Source organism: Cervus elaphus, chromosome 30 (genome assembly GCF_910594005.1).
Source record: "Cervus elaphus chromosome 30, mCerEla1.1, whole genome shotgun sequence".
In the NCBI taxonomy this organism is placed as follows: domain Eukaryota; kingdom Metazoa; phylum Chordata; class Mammalia; order Artiodactyla; family Cervidae; genus Cervus; species Cervus elaphus.
In genome coordinates this window covers 67,782,660-67,804,721 of record NC_057844.1, presented here as the reverse complement: position 1 = coordinate 67,804,721, position 22,062 = coordinate 67,782,660, and the positions used below count along the sequence as shown (strand labels likewise).

The window sequence follows — 22,062 nt, the reverse complement described above, 5'->3', positions numbered from 1 at the left end:
ATAAGCCATCTTGGAGGAGGTCGCCATTAACCCCACCATAGGGCCGCTAAAAGTTACACAGGACTGAGGAAACAGACTCTTGGAGGGCAGGGAAAAAAAAAAACCCTTGTGCGTGTACAAGGACCAAGGAGAAAAGAGCAGTGACCCCACAAGAGACTGACCCAGACTTCCCCGTGAGTGTCCAGGAGCCTCTGGCAGAGGCATGGGTTGGCTCTGGCCTGCTACAGGGTTGGGGACACTGACTGTGGCAGTGCATACATGGGACCTTTTGAAGGAGGTCTCCATTATCTTCATTCAGTTCAGTCACTCATTCATGTCTGACTCTTTGCAACCCCAAGGACTGAAGCACTCCAGGCTTCCATGTCCATCAGCAAATCCGAGAGCTTGCTCATATTCCTGTTCATTGAGTCTGTGATGCCATCCAACCATCTCATCCTCTGACGTCCCCTTCTCCTCCCGCCTTCAATCTTTCCCAGCATCACGGTCTTTCCAAATGAGTCAGTTCTTCCCATCAGGTGGCCAGAGAATTGGAGTTTCAGCTTCAGCATCAGTCCTTCCAATGAATATTCAGGACTGATTTCCTTCACTATTGACTGGTTGGATTTCTTTGTAGTCCAAGGGACTCTCAAGAGTCTTTTCCAATACCACAGTTCAAAAGCATCAATTCTTCAGGGCTCAGCTTTCTTGATAGTCCAACTCTCACATCCATACATGACTGCTGGAAAAACAATAGCTTTGACTAGACAGACCTTTGTTGGTAAAGTAATGTCTCTACTTTTTAATAATCTGTCTAGGTTGGTCATAGCTTTTCTTCCAAGGAGCAAATGTCTTTTAATTTTATGGCTGCAGTCACCATCTGCAGTGATTTTGGAGACCAAGAAAATAAAGTTTGTCACTGTTTCCATTGTTACCCCGTCTATTTGCTGTGAAGTGATGGGACCAGATGCCATGATCTTTGTTTTTGAATGTTGAGTTTTAAGGCAACTTTTTCACTCTTCTCTTTCACTTGCATCAAGAGGCTCTTTAGTTCTTCTTCACTTTCTGCCATAAGGGTGCTATCATCTGCATATTTGAGGTTATTGATATTTCTCCCAGCAATCTTGATTTCAACTTGTGCTTAATCCAGCCTGTCATTTTGCATGATGTACTCTACACATAAATAAAAGAAGCAGGGTGACAATACACAGCCTTGATGTACTCCTTTTCCAATTGGAACCAATCTATTGTTCCATGTCCAGTTCGAACTGTTGCTTTTTGACCTGCATACAGATTTCTCAGGAGGCAGGTAAGGTGGTCTGGTATTCCTATCTTTTTAAGAATTTTCCACAGTTTTTTGTTATCCACACAGTCAAAGGCTTTGGCGCAGTTAATAAAGCAAAAGTAGATGTTTTCCTGGAACTCTCTTGCTTTTTCTATGACCCAACGGATATTGGCAATTTGATCTCTGGTTCCTCTGCCTTTTCTAAATTCAGCTTAAACATCTGGAAATTCATGGTTCACGGACTGTTGAAGCTTGGTTTGGAGAATTTTGAGCATTACTTTGCTAACGTATGAGATGAATGCAATTGTGTGGTAGCTGGAACATTTTTTGGCATTGACTTTCTTTGGGGTTGGAATGAAAACTGACTTTTTTCAGTCCTGTGGTCACTGCTGAGTTTTCCAGATTTGCTGGCATATTGAGTGCAGCACTGTCACAGCATCATCTTTCAGGATTTGAAATAGCTCAACTGGAATTCCATCACCTCCACTAGCTTTGTTTGTAGTGATTCTTCATAAGGTCCACTTGGCTTCACATTCCAGGATGTCTGGCTCTAGATGAGTGATCACACCATTGTGATTATCTGGATCATGAAGATCTTTCTTGTACGGTTCTTCTGTGTATTCCTATCATCTCTTCTTAATATCTTCTGCTTCTGTTAGGTCCATACCATATCTGTCCTTTATCTAACCCATCTTTGCATGAAATGTTCCCTTGGTATCTCTGATTTTCTTGGAGAGATCTCTAGTCTTTCCCAGTCTATACTGTTTTCCTCTATTTCTTTTTTTTTGGGGGGGGGGGGGCCAGAGTGCCGCCCCGAGGCCTGCTCGGGACACGACACTCTCCCCCTCTATTTCTTTGCATTGATTGCTGAGGAAGGCTTTCTTATCTCTCCTTGCTATTCTTTGGAACTCTGCATGCAAATGGTTATATCTTTCCTTTTCTCCTTTGCCTTCAGCTTCTCTCCTTTTCTCAGCTATTAGTAAGGCCTCGTCAAACAACCATCTGCCTTTTTGCATTTCTTTTTCTTGCATATGGTCTTCACTGCACAATGTCAGTGTACAACCATTCTGCCTTTTTGCGTTTCTTTTTCTTGCAAATGGTCTTCACTGTACAATGTCACAAACCTCCATCCATAGTTCATCAGGCACTCTGTCTATCAGATCTAATCCTTTGAATCTATTTGTCACATCCACTATATAATCATAAGGGATTTGATTTAGGTCATACCTGAATTGTCTAGTGGTTTTCCCTACTTTCTTCAATTTAAGTCTGAATTTGGCAATAAGGAGATCATGATCTGAGCCACAGTCAGCTCCCAGTCTTTTTTTGCTGACTGTATAAAGCTTCTCCATCTTTGGCTGCATAGAATATTATCAATCTGATTTCGGTATTGACCATCTGGTGATGTCCATGTGTAGAGTTTTCTCTTGTGTTTTTGAAAGAGGGTGTTTGCTATGACCAATGTGTTCCTTTGGCAAAACTCTGTTAGCCTTTGCTCTGCTTCATTTTGTACTCCAAGGCCAATTTTGCCTGTTACTGCAGGTAGCTCTTGACTTCCTACTTTTGCATTCCAGTCCCCTGTAATGAAGAGGACATCTTTTTTGGGTGTTAGTTCTAGAAGGTTTTGTATGTCTTAATAGAACTGTTCAGATTCAACTTCTTCAGCATTACTTGTCAGGGCATAGATTTGGGTTACTGTGATATTGAATGGTTTGCCTTAGAAATGAATGGAAATCATTCTGTCGTTTTTGAGATTGCATCCTAGTACTGCATTCAGTTCAGTTCAGTTCAGTCTCTCAGTCATGTCCAACTCTTTGCAACCCCATGCGCTGCAGCACACCAGGCCTCCCTGTCCATCATCAATTCCTGGAGTTTCTCACACTCATGTTCATTGAGTCGGTGATGCCATCCAACCATCTCATCCTCTGTTGTCCCCTTCTTCTCCCACCTTCAATCTTTCCCAGCATCACAGTCTTTTCAAATGAGTCAGTTCTTCCCATCAGGTGGCCAAAGTATTAGAATTTCAGCATCAGTCCTTCCAATGAACACCCAGGGCTGATTTCCTTTAGGATGGACTAGTTGGATCTCCTTGTGGTCCAAGGGACTCTCAAGTGTCTTCTCAATCACCACAGTTCAAAAGCATCAATTTTTTGGCACTCAGCTTTCTTTGTTGTCCAACTCTCACATCCATACATGACTACTGGAAAAACCATAACCTTGACTAGATGGACCTTTGTTGGCAAAGTAATGCCTCTCCTTTTTAATATGCTGTCTAGTTTGGTCATAGGTTTTCTTTCAAGGAGCAAGCATCTTTTAGTTTCATGGCTGCAGTCACCATCTGTAGTGATTTTGGAGCCCAAAAATATATGCAGAGTACGTCAAGAGAAATGCTGGACTGGATGAAGCACAAGACTGAATCAAGATTGCCGGGAGAAATATCAATAATCTCAGATATGCAGATGATACCACAATTAAGGAGAAAGTGAAGAAGAACTAAAGAGCCTCTTGATGAAAGTGAAAGAAGATAGTGAAAAAGTTGGCCTAAAACTCAACATTCAGAAAACTAAGATCTTGGCATCTGGTCCCATCACTTCATGGCAAATTGATGCGGAAACAGTGGAAAAAAGTACCACATAGTGATAAGGTAAGTGTGAGGGGAAAAAAAAAAGAGGGTGGGGTTGACAACTGACAGGAAGTTGAGTCCGTCTGGAGACCAGCTTCTTGGCATATTCCTCACAGGCTTCCTGTGCAGCAGCACTGAACAGGGCACAGGGGAAATAACAATCCCTGCCCACCAGGCCTTCATAATCTAGAGGAGGAGGAAGACAGTTCAGCAACACTGACAGCATGTGCCAAGAAGGGCTACACCAGGAGGACCTTTAGGGACACTAACAAAGCTGGGAAAGAACACTACTGCCTATCTAGTATTAGAAAAACAAAGTTCGAATCCACAGGACAATACATATTTTTACATGTAATTTGCACACAGAAGAGATGAGAGCTGGATAACGACAACCCTTACCTTAGGTTCTCAACAAACCCTGGCTGACACCAAACCCTAGCACTTGGCTCCCAAAAAGCTGAACCCAGTGAGAAATGAAAGAGGATCCCTTGGGCACTTACCCTGTCAAACCTGTTCACATCGTTGGACAGCAGGTTGATTATCTGGCCCGTGGTGGTCTTCCCTATGGCCGAGTTACTCAGGCGAAGGGTCTGAAATAAGAGAGGGACACAGAGAATTGGATTCCTGTGTTGATACAAATTCCTACATCAAAACATGTATATTATCAAGGGTGAAACAGATCACCAGCCCAGGTTGGATTCATGAGACAAGTGCTTGGGGCTGGTGCACTGGGAAGACCCAGAGGGATGGGGTGGGGAGGGAGGTGGGAGGGGGGATCGGGATAGGGAATACATGTAAATCCATGGCTGATTCATGTCAATGTATAGCAAAAACCACTACAATATTGTGAAGTAATTAGCCTCCAACTAATAAAAATAAATGGAAAAAAATTAAAAAAAAAAAACATAGCAAAATGGATAACAATTTCTTGGGGTCATGCATGGTATCAGGATGAGCAGGATAACCCCTGACAGCAGGGCTCTAGGGACCCATGTTCATCCTTTATCTCCTCAATGTGGCAGAAGCCCCGCCCTCAAGGACAGCAAAGGGAGGAGTAGGAGGTAGAAACAAAATCCCCCACCTGTTTCTCAATGAACTTGGGTCTATCCAGAATGTAAGGATGTTGGTTTAGACTTAGGAGCAAAATAAAGTAAATTTGAGCCTAACTAGATGAGAGTGGAGAAACTGCCTTAAAGCAAGAAATTAGAGGACTTCGACTATAAATTAGGGAACTTGGAATCAATCATTAACACCACATGTGAAATCATTTAAGAACTTTGATCTTAATTTCCTCATTCCAATATGAGCAGAGGACTTCCCTAGTGGTTCAGTGGTTAATCATCTGCCTGACAATGCAGGGACACAGCTTTGATCCCTCATCTGGGAAGATCCCACATGCTGCAGGGCAACTAAGCCTGTGCACCACAATTCCTGGGCCCGAGCACCCTACAGCCTGTGTTCTGCAATAAGAGAAGCCATCTCCACAATAACAGAAACCATCTGTACATTGCAGTTAGAGAGCACCCCTCAACAAGAGAAACAACAAGAGAAACCCATACAAAGCAACAAAGGCCTAGCACAGACAAAAATAAATACTTATTAAAATTTTTTAATGTTTTTAAATAATATACAATAAAATGAGCAGAGAATAAAGTTCAAAATAATACTCTGGTGAAGAATCTATGGCCTTTAATGCTTGACTTTACAAAAAAACAGCCTGTTTTACATGATCCCTTTATTTGGTAAAAAGTTCCAATATATGCCCTAGAGATCAGGAATCTGAAGTGACCACTGTGAGATGTTTCAGTGGACCACTAACTGGAGCCATGGATCCAAACAAAATGTCAGAATTCACAAAAACTTTTCATTTAGTTCTCAAGTTAAAGAGAAAAATCAGTGATCAAGTAGAAAATATAAAATTATGTAGCCATGATGGAAGAGTGTATGGCGGTTTCTCAAAAAATTAAACATAAGATTAGTATATAGCACAACAGTTCCACTACTGGGAATGTACTCAAAAGAACTGAAAGCACAACCTTGAACAGCTATTTGTATACCTATGTTCATAACAGCACTATTCACAATAGATATAAGATGGAAACAGCCCAAATGTTTATTAACAGATGAATGAATACACAAAAGATTGTACATACCTATCATGAAATATCACTCAGTCTTAAAAAGGAATTAAATTCTGACACCTGATACAACATGGATAAATCTTGAAAACATTATGCTAGGTGACATAATCCAGACATTATATGCTTTCACTTATATGAGGCACCTGGAGTAGTGAAATGCATAAAGAGAAGTAGAATGGTGATGATGGTGAAGGGACGGGAGTAGAAACTTAGTGCTTAATGGGTACAGATTTGGGAAGATGAAAAAGTTCTGGAGATTCACAATGGTGATAACTCCACAACAATGTGAATGTACCTGATGTCACTAAATGGTGCACTTTAAAAGAGTTAAAATTGTAAATTTTGTTGTGTATATTTTGTTGCAATTTTTTAAAAAATCAATGATCAAAAGCCAAAAGTTATTTTGCCACAGTTGTGGAAAGGTAATTAAAAGACAAGTCATTTTCTATATATCATACATCCCACAAGATCATTCAACAATACAAACTATGACTATAAGCTTAGCAGCCATTCCATTTCTAACACTCAATCTAATTTCTTTCCAGGACTCAGGATGAGCAAGTAGGGCCTCAGCATAAACCAGGAACATTCAGATGGGCCTTTTAGAGCTGCTCTGCAACACCAGCTTTTGCCCTAAAGAGTCAGCTTACCTGTAACCTACAAAAAAGAAACATCTTATTTCTTCACCTCAGCAGGATTCTAGATGCATGAAAGTGCATGAGGAAACTGTCTCTCCCATGTTTCTGGAGGGGCTTCCTTGGTAGCTAAGCTGGTAAAGAATCCACCTGCAATGCAGGAGACCCCACTTCAATTCCTGGGTCAGGAAGATGTCCTGGAGAAGGGAGAGGCTATCCACTGCAGTATTCTTGAGCTTCCCTGGTGGTTCAGCTGGTAAAGAATCCGCCTGCAATGTGGGGAGACCTGGGTTCAACCCCTGGATTGGGAAGATCCCCTGGAGGAGGGAACAGCTACCCACTCCAGTATTCTGGCCTAAGGAATTCCATGGACTGTATAGTCCATGGGGTGGCAAAGAGTTAGACACGACTGAACGATAGTTCTGGAAATCCCTGCTACCTCTATGGTTTTACCTCAGCAATTTCTGACTTTGTAAAAAGACAATTCTTTTAAATACAAAGAATCTAAATTGGAAAGAAAGAAGTCAAACTGTCACTATTTGTAGAAGACATGATACTATACATAGGAAATCCTAAAGACACTACCAGAAAACTATTAGAGTTCATCAATGAATTTGGTAAAGTTTCAGGATATAAAATTAATATACAAAAATGTGCTGCATTTCTATACATTATTAACAAAGTATCAGAAAGGGAAATTAAGGAAACAATCCCGTTTACCACTGCATCAAAAAGACTAAAATGCCTAGGAATAAACCTACCTAAGGAGGTAAAAGATCTGTGCCCCTGAAACTATAAGACACTGATGAAAGAAATTGAAGATGACAAAACAGATGGAAAGATATACTATGTTCTTGGATTGGAAAGATTAGTATTGTCAAAATGACTGTACTACTCAAGACAATCTACAGATTCAATGCAACGCCTATCAATTACCAATGGCATTTTTCACAGAACTGGAACAAAAAAGTATAAAATTTGTATGGAAAAACAAATGACACGAACAGTCAAATAGTCAAAAAAAAATTGAAGAAGAACAACAAAGCTGGAGGAATCACACTCCTTGACTTCGACCATAGTACAAAGCCACAGTAATCAAAATGATAGTATGAAAGTGAAGTGAAAGTCACTCAGCCATGTCCAACTCTTTGTGGCCCCATTGACTATACAGTCCATGGAATTCTTCAGGCCAGAATACTAGAGTGGGTGGTCTTTCTCTTCTCCAGGGGATCTTCCCAACCCAGGGATCAAACCCAGGTCTCCCGCATTGCAGGCAGATTCTTTACCAGCTGAGCCACAAGGGAAACCCAAGGGAAGAGAGTATGATACTGGCACAAAAACAGACACATAGATCAATGGAGCAGTATAGAGAGCCCAGAAATAAACCCATACACTTAGGGTCAACTAATTTAAGACAAAGGAGGCAAAAATACACAATGGAGAAAGCACAGTCTCTTCAATAAATGGTGCTGAAAAAATACACAGTTCAGTTTAGTCACTCACTCATGTCCATTTCTTAGTGACCCCATGGTCTGCAGCACACCAGATTTCCCAGTCGATCACCAACTCCCAGAGCTTGGTTAAACTCATGTCCATCAAGTCAGTGATGTCATCCAACCATCTCGTCCTCTGTTGTCTCTTTTTCTTCCTGCCTTCAGTTTTCTCCAGCATCAGGGTCTTTTCCAATGAATCAGTTCTTCACATCAGGTGGCCAAAGTGTTGGAGCTTCAACTTCAGCATCAGTCCTCCCAGTGAATATTCAGGACTGATTTTCTTTAGGATTGACTGGTTTGATTTCCTTGCTGTCCAAGAAAATCTCAAGCATCTTCTCTAACACAATAGTTCAAAAGCATCAATACTTATCACTTGGCTTCCTTTATGGTTCAACTCTCACATCCGTACATGACTGCTGGAAAAACCATAGTTGACTAGATGGATCTTTGTCAGTAAAGTACTGTCTCTGCTTTTTAATCTGCTGTCTAGATTGGTCATCGCTTTTCCTCCAAGAAGCAGGCATCTTTTAATTTCATGGCTGCAGTCACCATCTGCAGTAATTTTGGAGCCCAAGAAAATGAAGTCTGTCACTGTTTCCATTGTTTTCCCATCTATTTGCCATGAAATAATGGAACTGAATGCCATGATCTTCTTTTTTTTTTTTTTTTAAAGTTTTATGCCAGCTTTTACACTCTCTTCTTTCACTTTCATCAACAGGCTCTTTAGTTTCTCTTTGCTTTCTGCCATAAGGGTGGTGCGATCTGCATATCTGAGGTTATTGATACTTCTCCCTGCAATCTTGGTTACAGCTTGTGCTTCATTCAGCCCAACATTTTGCATGATGTACGCTGCACATGTGTTAAATTAGCAGGGTGACAATATACAGCCTTGATGTATTCCTTCCCCAATTTGGAACCAGTCCATTGTTCCATGTCTGGTTCTAACTATTGCTTCTTGACCTGCATACGGGAGGCAGGTAAGGTGGTCTGGTATTCCCATCTCTTGAAGAATTTTCCAGAGTTCTTTGTGACCCACAAAGCAAAAGGCTTGAGTGCAGTCAGTGAAGAAGAAGTAAATGTTTTTCTGGATTCTCTTGCTTTTTCTATGATCCAACGGATGTTGGCAATTTGATCTCTGGTTCCTCTGCCTTTTCTAAATCTGGCTTGTACATCTGGAAGTTCTCAGTTCACGTACTGCTGAAGCCTAGCTTGGAGAATTTTGAACATTACTTTGATTGCATGTGCAATTATGCAGCAGTTGGAACATTCTTTGGCATTGCCTTCCTTTGGGATTGGAATGAAAACTGACCTTTTCCAGTCCTGTGGCCACTGCTCAGTTTTCCAAATTTGCTGGCATATTAAGCGTATCACTTTCACAGCATCATCTTTTAGGATTTGAAATAGCTCAACTGGAATTCCATTGCCTACACTAGTTTTGTTCATAGTGATGCTTCCTAAGGCCCACTTGACTTCACACTCCAGGATGTCTGGCTCTAGGTGAGGGATCACACCATCATGATTATCTGGGTCGTGAAGATTTTTTTGGACAGTTCTTCTGTGTATTCTTGCCACCTCTTCTTAATATCTTCTGCTTCTGTTAGGTCCATACCATTTCTGTCCTTTATTGTGCCTATCTTTGCAAAAAAATTGTGCCCTTGGTATCTCTAATTTTCTTGAAGAGATCTATGTCTTTCCCATTCTGTTGTTTTCCTCTATTTCTTTGCATAGATCACTGAGGAAGGCTTTCTCATCTCTCCTTGCTATTCTTTGGAACTCTGCATTCAAATGGGTATATCTTTCCTTTTCTCCTTTAACTTTCACTTCTCTTCTTTTCTCAGCTATTTGAAAGGTCTCCTCAGACAATCATTTTGCCTTTTTGCATTTCTTCTTCTTGGGGATGGTTTTGATCACTGCCTCCTGTACAATGTTACGATCCACAGTTCTTCAGGCACTGTATCTATCACACCTAATGCCTTCAATCTATTTGCCACATCTACTGCATAATCATAAGGGATTTGATTTAGGTCATACCTGAATGGCACAGTGGTTTTCCCTACTTTCTTCAATTTAAGTCTGAATTTGGCGATAAGGAGTTCATAAACTCAGCCACAGTCAGCTCCCAGTCTTGTTTATGCTGACTGTATAGAGCTTCTCCATCATCAGTTGCAAAGAATATAATCAATCTCATTTTGGTATTGACCATCGGGTGATGTCCTTGTGTAGAGTTGTCTATTGTGTTGTTAGAAGAGGGTGTTTGCTATAATGACCGCATTCTCTTGGCAAAACGCTGTTAGCCTTTGCCCTGCTTCATTTTGTAATCCAAGGCCAAATTTGCCTGTTATTACAGGTATCTCTTGACTTCCTACTTTTGCATTCCTGTCCCCTATAATGAAGAAGACATCTTTTTGGCTGTTAGTTCTGGAAGTTCTTGTAGATCTTCACAGAACCGTTCAACTTTAGCTTCTTCAGCATTACTGGTAGGGGCATAGACTTAGATTACTGTGATATTGAATGGTTTGCTTTGGAAATGAACAGAAATCATTCTGTCATTTTGAGACTGGACCCAAGTACTGCATTTCAGACTCTTTTGTTGGCTATGAGGGCTACTCCATTTCTTCTAAGGGATTCATGTCCACAGTAGTAGACACAATGGTCATGTGAATTAAATTCACACATTCCAGCTCATTTTATTTCACTGAGTGCTAAAATGTTGATGTTTACTCTTGCCATAACCTATTTGACTACTTCCAATTTACCATGACTCATAGATGGAACATTTCAGATTCCTATGCAGCATTGTTCTTTACAGCATCAGAATTTACTTCCTTCACCAGTCACATCCACAACTAGGTGTCACTTTCATTTTGGCTGACTCTTCATTCCTTTTGGAGCAATTTCTCCACTCTTCTCCAGTAGCATATTGGGCACCTACCGACCTAGGGAGTTCATCTTTCAGTGTCCTATCTTTTTGCCTTTTCATACTCTTCATGGAGTCCTCAAGGCAAGAATGCTGAAGTGTTTTTTTCCATTTCCTCCTCCAGTGGGCCACATTTTGTCAGAACTCTCCACCATGACCCATCCATTTTGGGTGGCCCTACATGGCATGGCTCATAGTTTCACTCAGTTAGACAAGGCTGTGATTCAGGTGATCAGTTTGGTTATTTTTAAATGTAGCTTGCTCCTTGGAAGAAAAGCTATGACAAACCTAGACAACATATTAAAAATCAGACACATTACTTTACAAATAAATGTCTGGGAAAACTGGACAGCTATATTTAAAAGGATGAAATTAAAGCATTCTCTAATACAAAAATATACTTAAAATGCATTAAAGACTTCAATGTAAGACGAGATACCATAAAACTCCTAGAGGGAAACATAAGCAGAACACTTTTTGACATAAACCAAAGCAGTGTGCTTTGGGGTTCTCTCTCTTACAGTAAAAGAAATGAAAGCAAAAATAAATAGAACAGAACTAAACTTAAAAACTTGTGCACGGAGAAGGAAATCATCAACAAAATGAAAAGAAAAGATACTGAATTGTAGGAAATATTTGTAAATGACATGACCTATATGGGATTAATATCCAATGTATATAAGCAACTTATATAACACAACATCATAAAAACAAACAACCTTATTAAAAATGGACAGAAAGAACTAAATAGACACTTTTCCAATGAAGAAATGTGAATCAAAACCACAATGAGATATCACCTCACACCTGTCAGAATGACTTTCATCAAAAAGAACATGAATAACAAATGCTGGTAAGGATGTGGAGGAGAGGTAACACTGACACACTATTGGTGGAAATGTATGTTGGACAGCCACTGTGAAGAACTGCATGAAGGTTTGTCAAAGAACTACAAATAAAGCTACCACATGACCCAGCAATTCAACTTCCTGTGATATATCCAAAAAAACAAAAACACTACTTCAAAAAAGATACAAAAAAAAAAAAAAAAAACATGTACCACAGTGTTCATATAAGCATTATTTACCATTGTCAGGATATGCAAGCAACCTAAGTATCCATCCACAGTCTTTTTTGGGGGGTGAGGGGGAGCAAAATCACTGCAGATGGCAACTGCAGCCATGAAACTAAAAGACACATGATCCTTGGAAGAAAAGCTATGACCAAGCTAAACAGCATATTAAAAAGCAAAGACATCACTATGCCAACAAAGGTCCATCTAGTCAAGGCTATGGGTTTTCCAGTAGTCATGTATGGATGTGAGAGTTGGACTATAAAGAAAGCTGAGCACCGAAGAATTGATGCTTTTGAACTGTGGTGGTGGAGAAGACTCTTGAGAGTCCGTTGGAAGAAATCAATCCTAAATATTCATTAGAAGGACTGATGTTGAAGCTGAAACTCCACTACCTTGGCCACCTGATGCCAAGAACTGACTCGTTGGAAAAAACCCTCATGCTGGGAAAGATGGAAGGTGGGAGGAGAAGGGGATGACAGAGGATGAGATGGTTGTATGGCAACACCAACTCAATGGACATGAGTTTGAACAAGCTCCAGAAGTTGGTGATGGACAGGGAAGCCTGGCATGCTGCCATCCATGGTGTCACAAAGAGTCAGACACGACTGAGTGACTGAACTGAATGGAACTGATGCTAAATGAAACAGGTCAGAGAGAGAGAAAGATAAATACTGTATGATATTGCTTATAAGTGGAGCCTAAAAATACAACAAACTAGTGAATAAAACAAAAGAGAAATAGACTCACAGATACAGAGGACAAACTAGTGGTTACCAGTGAAGTAGGGGAGCCATATAGTGATGGGGGAGTGGGATGCACAAACTATTGGATGTAAGGTAGCCTACAATGATATATAATACAACACAGGGAATACAGCCAATATCTTATAATAACTAAATGGAGTGTAATTTATAAATATTATATAAAATTTTCTAAAAAATGGAAAAAGAAACAATTCCTTAAGGCTAATCAAGTAGGCAAATTAATCCCTTTAACAAATGTTTACTTTCATGTAAGCAACATGCCCCTCCTGGAGAAGGGCATGACAACCCACTCCAGTATTCTTGCCCAGAGGATTTCATAGACAGAGAAGCCTGGCAGGTTGCAGTCCATGGAGTCGCAAAGAATTGGACATGACTGATCAACTAAGACTGTCACTTTCACTTTCAAGCAGCATGCCAGGAAGGGTTCAATTTCTCAAAGGCAACATTCCAAAGAACTAGTAGGAAGAGAAAGAAAATCAGGTGGACAATGACTTATGTGGATCAAAGAGTAAACTTTGAGTGAAACATCACCTCACAACTAATATAAGAGTTTCATAGTGTACTTCCGGTGAAATTTCCTATTTATTTATTTATGGGAGTTAAACATGATCTGCAAAGACAAACTTCTAGATAATTTGTAGGGAAACCTGAGTATTCATCTTATAAATGGTAGAAGGTGCAACAGAATAACAAACATGATGAGGGAGGACAAGGAAGACGAATGACTGGAGTATATGGGCATTGTTGCATTTCCACATCACTTAGGAACAAATTAGCTTATGTTCTACAGTCTATGACTGACAGTGACATACCAGGCCTCAGTTTCACACTTGTTGTTCTTCAATTGCTCAGTCATGTCCGACTCTTTGCAACCCCATAGACTGCAGCACATCAGGCTGTCCTGCTCATCAACAATTCCCGGAGCTAGTTCGTACTCATGTCCATGGAGTTGGTGATGCCATCCAACCATCTCATCCTCTGTCATCCCCTTCTCCTCCTGCCCTCAATCTTTGCCAGCAACAGGGTCTTTTCCAATAAGTCAGCTCTTCACATCAGGTAGCCAAATTGTTGGAGTTTCAGCTTTAGCATCAGTCCTTCCAATGAATATTCAGGATTGATTTCCTTTAGAATTGACTGGTTTGATCTCCTTGCAGTCTAAGGGACTCTCAAGAGTCTTCTCCAACACCACAGTTCAAAAGCATCAATTCTTTGGTGCTCAGCTTTCTTTATGTTCCAACTCTCATATGCCTACATGACTACTGGAAAAAAAACCATAGCTTTGACTAGACAGACCTTTGTTGGTAAAGTACTGTCTTTGCTTTTCAATATGCTGTCTAGGTTGGTCATAGCTTTTCTTCCAAGGAGCAAGCGTCTTTTAATTTCAAGGATGTAATCACCATCTGTGGTGATTTTGGAGCCCCCCACAAACATAAATTCTGAAACTGTTTCCATTGTTTCCTCATCTATTTGCCATGAAGTGATGGGACTGGATGCCATGATCTTTGTTTTTTGAATGCTGAGTTTTAAGCCAGCTTTTTAACTCTCGTCTTTCATCATGAGGCTCTTTAGTTTCTCTGCTTTCTGCCATAAGGGTGGTTTTATCTACATAGTTGTGGTTATTGATATTTCTCCCAGCAGTCTTGATTTCAGCTTGTGCTTCATTCAGCCTGGCATTTTGCATGATGTGCTCTGAATAGAAGTTAAATAACAAGGGTGACAATATACAGCCTTGATGTATTCCTTTCCCAATTTGGAATCAGCCCATTGCTCCATGTCCAGTTCTAACTGTGGCTTCTTGATCTGCATACAGGTTTCTCAGGAGGCAGGTATGGTGTTCTGGTATTCCCATCACTTTAAGAATCTTCCAGAGTTTGTTGTGATCCACAAAGTAAAAAGTTTTTGTGTAGTCAATGAAGCAGAAGTAGATGTTTTCTGGAATTCTCTTGTGTTTTCAATGATCCAATGGATGTTGGCAATTTGATCTCTGGTTCCTCTGCCTTTTCTAAATCTAGCTTGAAAATCTGGAAGCTTTTGGTTCATGTACTGTTGAAGCCTAGGTTGAAGAGTTTTAAGCATTACTTTGCTAGCATGTGAAATGAGTGCAATTGTGCAGTAGTTTGAACATTATTTGGCATTGTCTTTCTTTGGGATTGGTATGAAAACTGACCTTTACCAGTGCTGTGGCCACTGCTGAGTTTTCCAAATTTGCTGGCATACAGAGGGTAGCATGTTAACAGCATCATCTTTTAAGATTTGAAACAGCTCAGCTGAAAAAAAGTGGTCCACTGGAGAAGGTAATGCAAACCACTTCAGCATTCTTGCCTTGAGAACCCCATGAACAATATGAAAAGGCAAAAAGATTTGATACTAAAAGATGAACTCCCCAGGTCACTAGATGCCCAACATACTACTGGAGAAGAGTGAAGAAATAGCTCCAGAAGGAAAGTAGAGGCTGAGCCAAAGTGAAAACAATGCCCCATTGTGGATATATCTGGTGGTGAAAGGAAAGTCCAATGCTGTAAAAAACAATATTGTATAGGAACCTGGAATGTTAGGTCCATGAATCAGGTTCACATAGCCCAAAGATTAACAAGACTCTGCTCAGAAAAGGATGAGGAAAGATATCTTTAATTTGCTGAGAAAAATATTCTTAAAAAATAGAAGTTCTAGATAAGTAGCAACCAAGTAAAAGAGATGCTTGTTCTCATTTAAATTGCTTGGCTTTATCTTTCAATAAGGATTTTGTTTATTTTTAACGAAATATGTATATATATATAATGTATATATATATATATAATATATATATATATATTAATGTGCACAACAAGATGTTTGACATAAATGTACACTGGGAAATGATTACTGTAGTTAAAACAGTTAACATATCCATTGCCTCATGTAGTTATCTTTTTGTGTGTGCAGTGAAAACACTTATAATCTACTCTCTCAGAAAATTTCAAGTACACAACATGGTTAAATAAGGATGTTTTAAAAATGAAACAGCCCAGGACAGAGAGATATCTAAGATCTTGTTTATCAAGAGCTCTCCAGCACATGGCACTGGTGTATCTGTGGCAGTTCATTTGTAAAGACATCTGAAATACTTAACTCCTTTTATACTAGATAAGACTAGAGTAAAATATAGAATAATTTTATAGCATTTCTCAATACAAAAACACTAGAAACATCAAACCAGATTTTATTAAAGCTGCTATAATGTATACTAAAAAAAACAAATATTGTATTAAGAAAATAACTTCAATGAATAGCAACATAAATACCCTCTAAAATTGCTAAAAACAATTTAAAATTTCAAGTTTTCTTCCATTCAACCATTTTCTTTAATATTATCAAAAACAATCATACCTACAGAATATCATGAGTGAGTCTAATTTGGCACAGATTTCACTTATATTTGTATTTAGTAAGCACAATTATATTAAACATGACTAGATGCATCATTTAAAATATAATCATTTATTTTATTAAACACATATTTTTCTCCTAAATTTAATGTTATAGATCCAATCACTGAAGTCACTTTTAAACACAACTTTGATGTAAATGAATGTTTAAATGAAAAACAACAAAATTTCCATGAATATCACAATAAGATTTAGGCAAGAAAACATTGAAAATCAGTTTGATAATTTTGATACCTATTTTTTAATTAGATTTCAATATAAGTTTAGCGGGTATTATGTACCAGCCTATGCATAAAGTTATCAAAGGCAGCCCTGGTCTGATCTCCAAACAAAACTTTTCATCATATATTGGTAAAGTTTGCTCAAACAAGAACAAATTGGCTTGAAACAAATATCTAGTATGTCTGGTAAGGAGTAAATGACACCAGTTACAAAATTTTTAATCTACAGAGAACTTTCCCAAAATGCTCCTGATTCTTCAGAGGAGGTACAAACTTTTGTACCAAATGACACTTACCTTGCGGTAAATCATATGGCACATGGCTACTCTTAATCTCATTCCTATACGCTGAGCGTAATATGAGGAAAAGTGCTGCAGAATTGCCCAAATGACAAGGCAGACATTCAGTACAGCAGTGTAGCCATAGGCTTTGAACAAAGTCCCAGAATCAGAGGGGTCATAGTTTTGAAAGTAAGTAAGTAAGCCCTCAAAATATGTCGGTAAGAGTACTCTGAAGATTTCCTAAAAGGAAAGGAAAAGAAACCTTAATTAGAAATACAAGCCATACCAGTTTTTCTTATCAGTTTCACTTTTTTTTATTTAATTTTTGCTATGGTTCAGTTGCTAAGTCATGTCCATTTCTTTGTGACCCCATGGACTACAGCATGCAAGGCTTCCCTGTCCTTCACTGTCTCTCGGAGTTTGCTCAAACTCATGTCCATTGAGTCAGTGATGCCATTTTACTATCTCATCCTGTCACCCCCTTCTCCTTGTGCCCTCAATCTTTCCTAGCATCAAGGTCTTTTCCACTGAGTTGACTCTTTGCATCAGGTGGCCAAAGGATTGGAGCTTCAGTTTCAGCATCAGTCCTTCCAATAAATATTCAGGATTGATTTCCTTTAGGATTGACTGCTTTGATCTCCTTGAAGTCAAAGGGACTCTTTAGAGTCTTCTCCAGCACCACAGTTTGAAAGCATTAATTCTTCAGTGCTCAACTTTCTTTACAGTCCAACTCTCACATCTGTACATGACTACTGGAAAAAACAAAGTTTTGACTATGTGAACCTTTATTGGCACAGTAAAGTATAGTTGATTTCCAATGCTATGTTAGTTTCAGGTATACAGCAAAGTGATTCAGGTATACATATATATATTCTTTTTCAGATTCTTCTCCCATATAGGTTATCACAGATTACTGAATAGAGTTCCCTGTGCTACACAGTGCTGTCTGCTCACTGTCTGATGCTTTGCAACCTTATAGACTGTAGCCTGCCAGGCTCCTCTGTCCATGGGATTCTCCAGGCAAGAATACTAGAATGGGTTGCCATTTCCCCCTCTAGGGGATCTTCCTGACCCAGGGATCAAAACCACATTGCCTGCATCTCCTGCATTAGCAGGTGGATACTTTACCACTAAACCACGTGGGAAGCCCCATGCTATACAGTAGGTCCTTGTTAATTATTAATATCAATTTCATATATAGTAGTGTATATGTTCACCTCAAAGTCCTAATTTATTCCTCCCCCTGCCTTTCCCCTTTGAAAACCATAAGTGTGTTTTTGAAGTCTGTTTGGAACAACATTCATTTGTATCATTTTTTTTAGATTCCACATATAACTGATACCATATATTTGTCCTTCTCTATCTGACTTACTTCACTCAGTATTATAATCTCTAAGCCCATCCATGTGATTGCAAATGGTATTATTTCATTCTTTTTTGTGACTGAGTAATATTTCATTATATATACATACCACATCTTCTTTATCCATTTCTCTGTCAATAGAATTTATATTGCTTCTAGACTATTGAAAATAGTGATACAATGAACACTGAGGTGCATGTGTCTTTTCAAATTATGGTTTCCTCCAGATACATGCCCAGTAGAGGGATTGCTGGATCATGTGGTAGTTCTATTTTTTAGTTTTTTTTTGTTTTGTTTTGTTTTGAGGAACCTCCATTCTCACCAACAGTGTAGGAGGTTTACTTTCTCACCACATCTTCTCCAGCATTTATTATTTTCGGACTTTTTGATGATAGTTATTCTGACTGGTGTCAGGTGACAACTCATAGTAGTTTGATTGGCATTTCTCTAATAATTAACAATGTTAAGCATCTTTTCATGTGCTTTTTGGCCATCTGTATGTTTCCTTTTGAGAAATGTCTATTTAGACCTTCTGCCATTTTTTGTTTTGTTTTGTTTTGTTTTCTATATATGGAGCTGCATGAGCTGTTATATATTTTGGAGATTAATCCCTTGTCAATCACTTCATTTGCAAATATTTTCTTCCATCCTGTGGGTTGTCTTTTCATAAAAGGAGAAATCAACATTGGCCAAAAAATAGTGGGGGACTTTAGCACTCCACTTACATCAATGGACAGATCATAGAGACAGAACAATCAATAAGGAAACAGAGGCCTTAAATGACATATTAGACCATATGGACATAATTGATATTTATATGACATTCTATATGAAAGCAGCAGAAAACACATTCTCTTCAAGTGCACATGGAACATTCTCCAGGATAACTAACATGCTGGGCCACAAAGCAACCCTCAGTAAATTTAAGAACACTGAAATCATGTCAAACATCTTATCCATCCACAACATTATGGACTACAAATCAATGACAAGGGGAAAACTGTAAAAAAAAAAAAGAGAGAGAGAGAGAGAAAGAGAGAAAGATATGAAAGCTAAATAATATCTTACTGAGCAATCAATGCATCACTGAAGAAATCGAGGAAACCAAAAAATGCCTAGAGACAAATGAAAACACAATGATCCTAAACTTATGGGATACAGCAAAAACAGTTCTAAGAGGGAAGTTTATACTAATACAATCTTATCTCAGGAAACAAAATCTCAAATAGACAACCTAACCTTACACCTCAAGCAACTAGAGAAAGAAGTACAAACAAAATTCAAAGATAGGAGAGGGGAAAAATGATAAATATCAGAGCAGATGTGGATTAAATAGAGATAAAGAAAACAATAGAAAAGATCAATGAAACTAAAAGCTGGTTCATCAAAAATATAAGCAAAATTGATAAGCCTTTAACCAGATTTATCAAGAAAAAAAGGAAGAGGGCTCAAATCAACAAAGTTAGAAATGAAAAAGAAGTTACAATGGACACTAAAGAAATACAAAGAAATATGAGAGATTACTACAAACAAATATATGCCAAGAAAGTGGACAACCTGGAAGAAATGGACAAGTGTTTAGAAAAGTAAAACTTTCCAAGATTGAAGTTTGAACCAGGTAGAAATAGAAAATATGAACAGAAAATAGAAAATATGAACTAATCATAAATACTGAAATTGAAACTGTGAGTAAAAACCTCCCAAAAAACAAAAGTCCAGGACCTGATGGCTTCAAAGACAAAGATACCATAAAAAAAGGAAAATTACAAGCTAATCTCACTGATGAACATAGAAACAAAAATCCTCAACAAAATACTAGCAAATCAAATGGGATTTACTTCAGGGAGGCAAGGACTCTTCAGTATACGCAAATCCATCAATGTGATATATTACATTAACAAATTGAAGAATAAAAGCCATATGACCATCTCAATAGATGCAGAAAAAGCTTTCAACAAAATCCAACACCCATTTATGATAAAAAATTTGCAGAAAGTGGGCATAGAGGGAACTTACCTAAAGAAAATAAAGGCCATATGACACAAACTCACAGCTAACATACTTAATGGTGAAAAGTTGAAAGTATTTCCTCTAAGATCAGGAACAAAAAAAGGATGCCCATTCTTGCCACTCTTATTCAACATAGTTTTTAAAGTCCTAGCCACAGCAATCAGAGAAGAAAAAGAAATAAAGGAATCCAAATTGGAAAAGAAGTAAAATTTTCACTGTTTGCAAATGACATGATACTATACAGAGAAATTTCTAAAGCTGCTACCAGAAAACTACTAAAGCTCATCAATGAATTCAGTAAGCTTTCAAGAAACAAAATCAATACAAATAAATCTCTTCCATTTCCTACACAAACCAGCTTCACCTTTATTATTAGCATATTAAAATGGCATTTTCACAAAATGCTACACTCATGACTAATCTAAAAGAAAAATTTACAGATCCACTCTCTTCTATAAGACAAGAAGAGAATAGCTTTAAACTTAAGCCAAAATATTTCAAGGTAATAAATCCTTGGTACATTGTGTTTGGTACACTGTGGATGCTCAATAAATATTATATCCAGCTCACTTTGACAGCACATATACTAAAATTGGAATGATACAGAGAAGATTAGTATGGCCCCTGTGCAAGGATGACACGCAAATTCATGAAGCATTCCATATTTTTGTGCTGGGAAAACTGGTCAACCACTTGTAAAAGAATGAAACTAGAACACTTTCTAACACCATACACAAAAATAAACTCAAAATGGATTAAAGATCTAAATGTAAGACCAGAAACTATAAAACTCCTAGAGGAGAACAGAGGCAAAACAGTCTCCAACATAAATCACAGCAAGATCCCCTATGACCCACCTCCCAGAATATTGGAAATAAAAGCAAAAATAAACAAATGGGACCTAATGAAACTTAAAAGCTTTTGCACAACAAGGGAAACTATAAGCAAGGTGAAAAGACAACCTTCAGAATGGGAGAAAATAATAGAAAATGAAGAAACAGACAAAGGATTAATCTCAAAAATATACAAGCAACTCCTGCAGCTCAATTCCAGAAAAATAAATGACCCAATCAAAAAATGGGCCAAAGATCTAAACAGACATTTCTCCAAAGAAGACATACAGATGGATAACAAACACATGAAAAGATGCTCAACATCACTCATTATCAGAGAAATGCAAATCAAAACCACAATGAGGTATCATTACCTGCCAGTCAGAATGGCTGCTATCCAAAAGTCTACAAGCAATAAATGCTGGAGAGGGTGTGGAGAAAAGGGAACCCTCTTACACTGTTGGTGGGAATGCAAACTAGTATAGCCACTATGGAGAACAGTGTGGAGATTTCTTAAAAAACTGGAAATAGAACTGCCATATGACCCAGCAATCCCACTCCTGGGCATGCACACCGAGAAACCAGATCTGAAAGAGATACATGCACCCCGATGTTCATTGCAGCACTGTTTATAATAGCCAGGTCATGGAAGCAACCTAGATGTCCACCAGCAGATGAATGGATAAGGAAGCTGTGGTACATATACCAATGGAATATTACTCAGCCATTAAAAAGAATACATTTGAATCAGTTCTAATGAGATGGATAAAACTGTAGCACATTATTCAGAGTGAAGTAAGCCAGAAAGATAAAGACCAATACAGTATACTAATGCATATATATGGAATTTAGAAAGATGGTAATGATAACCCTTTATGCAAAACAGAAAAAGAGACACAGATGTATAGAACAGACTTTTGGACTCTATGGGAGAAGGCAAGGGTGGGATGACCTGAGAGAACAGCATTGAAACATGTATATTATCAAGTGTGAAACAGATCGCCAGTCCAGGTTGCATGC

The 22,062-nt window shown here is 38.5% G+C and overlaps 1 protein-coding gene and 1 non-coding gene across 2 annotated transcripts in view; one reads left to right on the top strand and one right to left on the bottom strand.

The window, feature by feature from the left end:
* LOC122687098 (ATP-binding cassette sub-family C member 4-like) overlaps window positions 1–22,062 on the bottom strand; it is a 324,734-nt gene that overhangs the window by 232,116 nt on the left and 70,556 nt on the right. The window contains exons 4-5 of the mRNA XM_043892538.1: window positions 16,852–17,076; window positions 4,385–4,474 (exon numbers count right to left, since the gene is read on the bottom strand). Of these exons, the coding sequence (XP_043748473.1) occupies window positions 4,385–4,474; window positions 16,852–17,076 (315 nt within the window). The remainder of the gene's footprint in view (window positions 1–4,384; window positions 4,475–16,851; window positions 17,077–22,062) is intronic.
* On the top strand, window positions 20,774–20,878 carry LOC122687119. Its single transcript, XR_006339022.1, has one exon. It is a non-coding gene; the product is annotated as a U6 spliceosomal RNA (small nuclear RNA).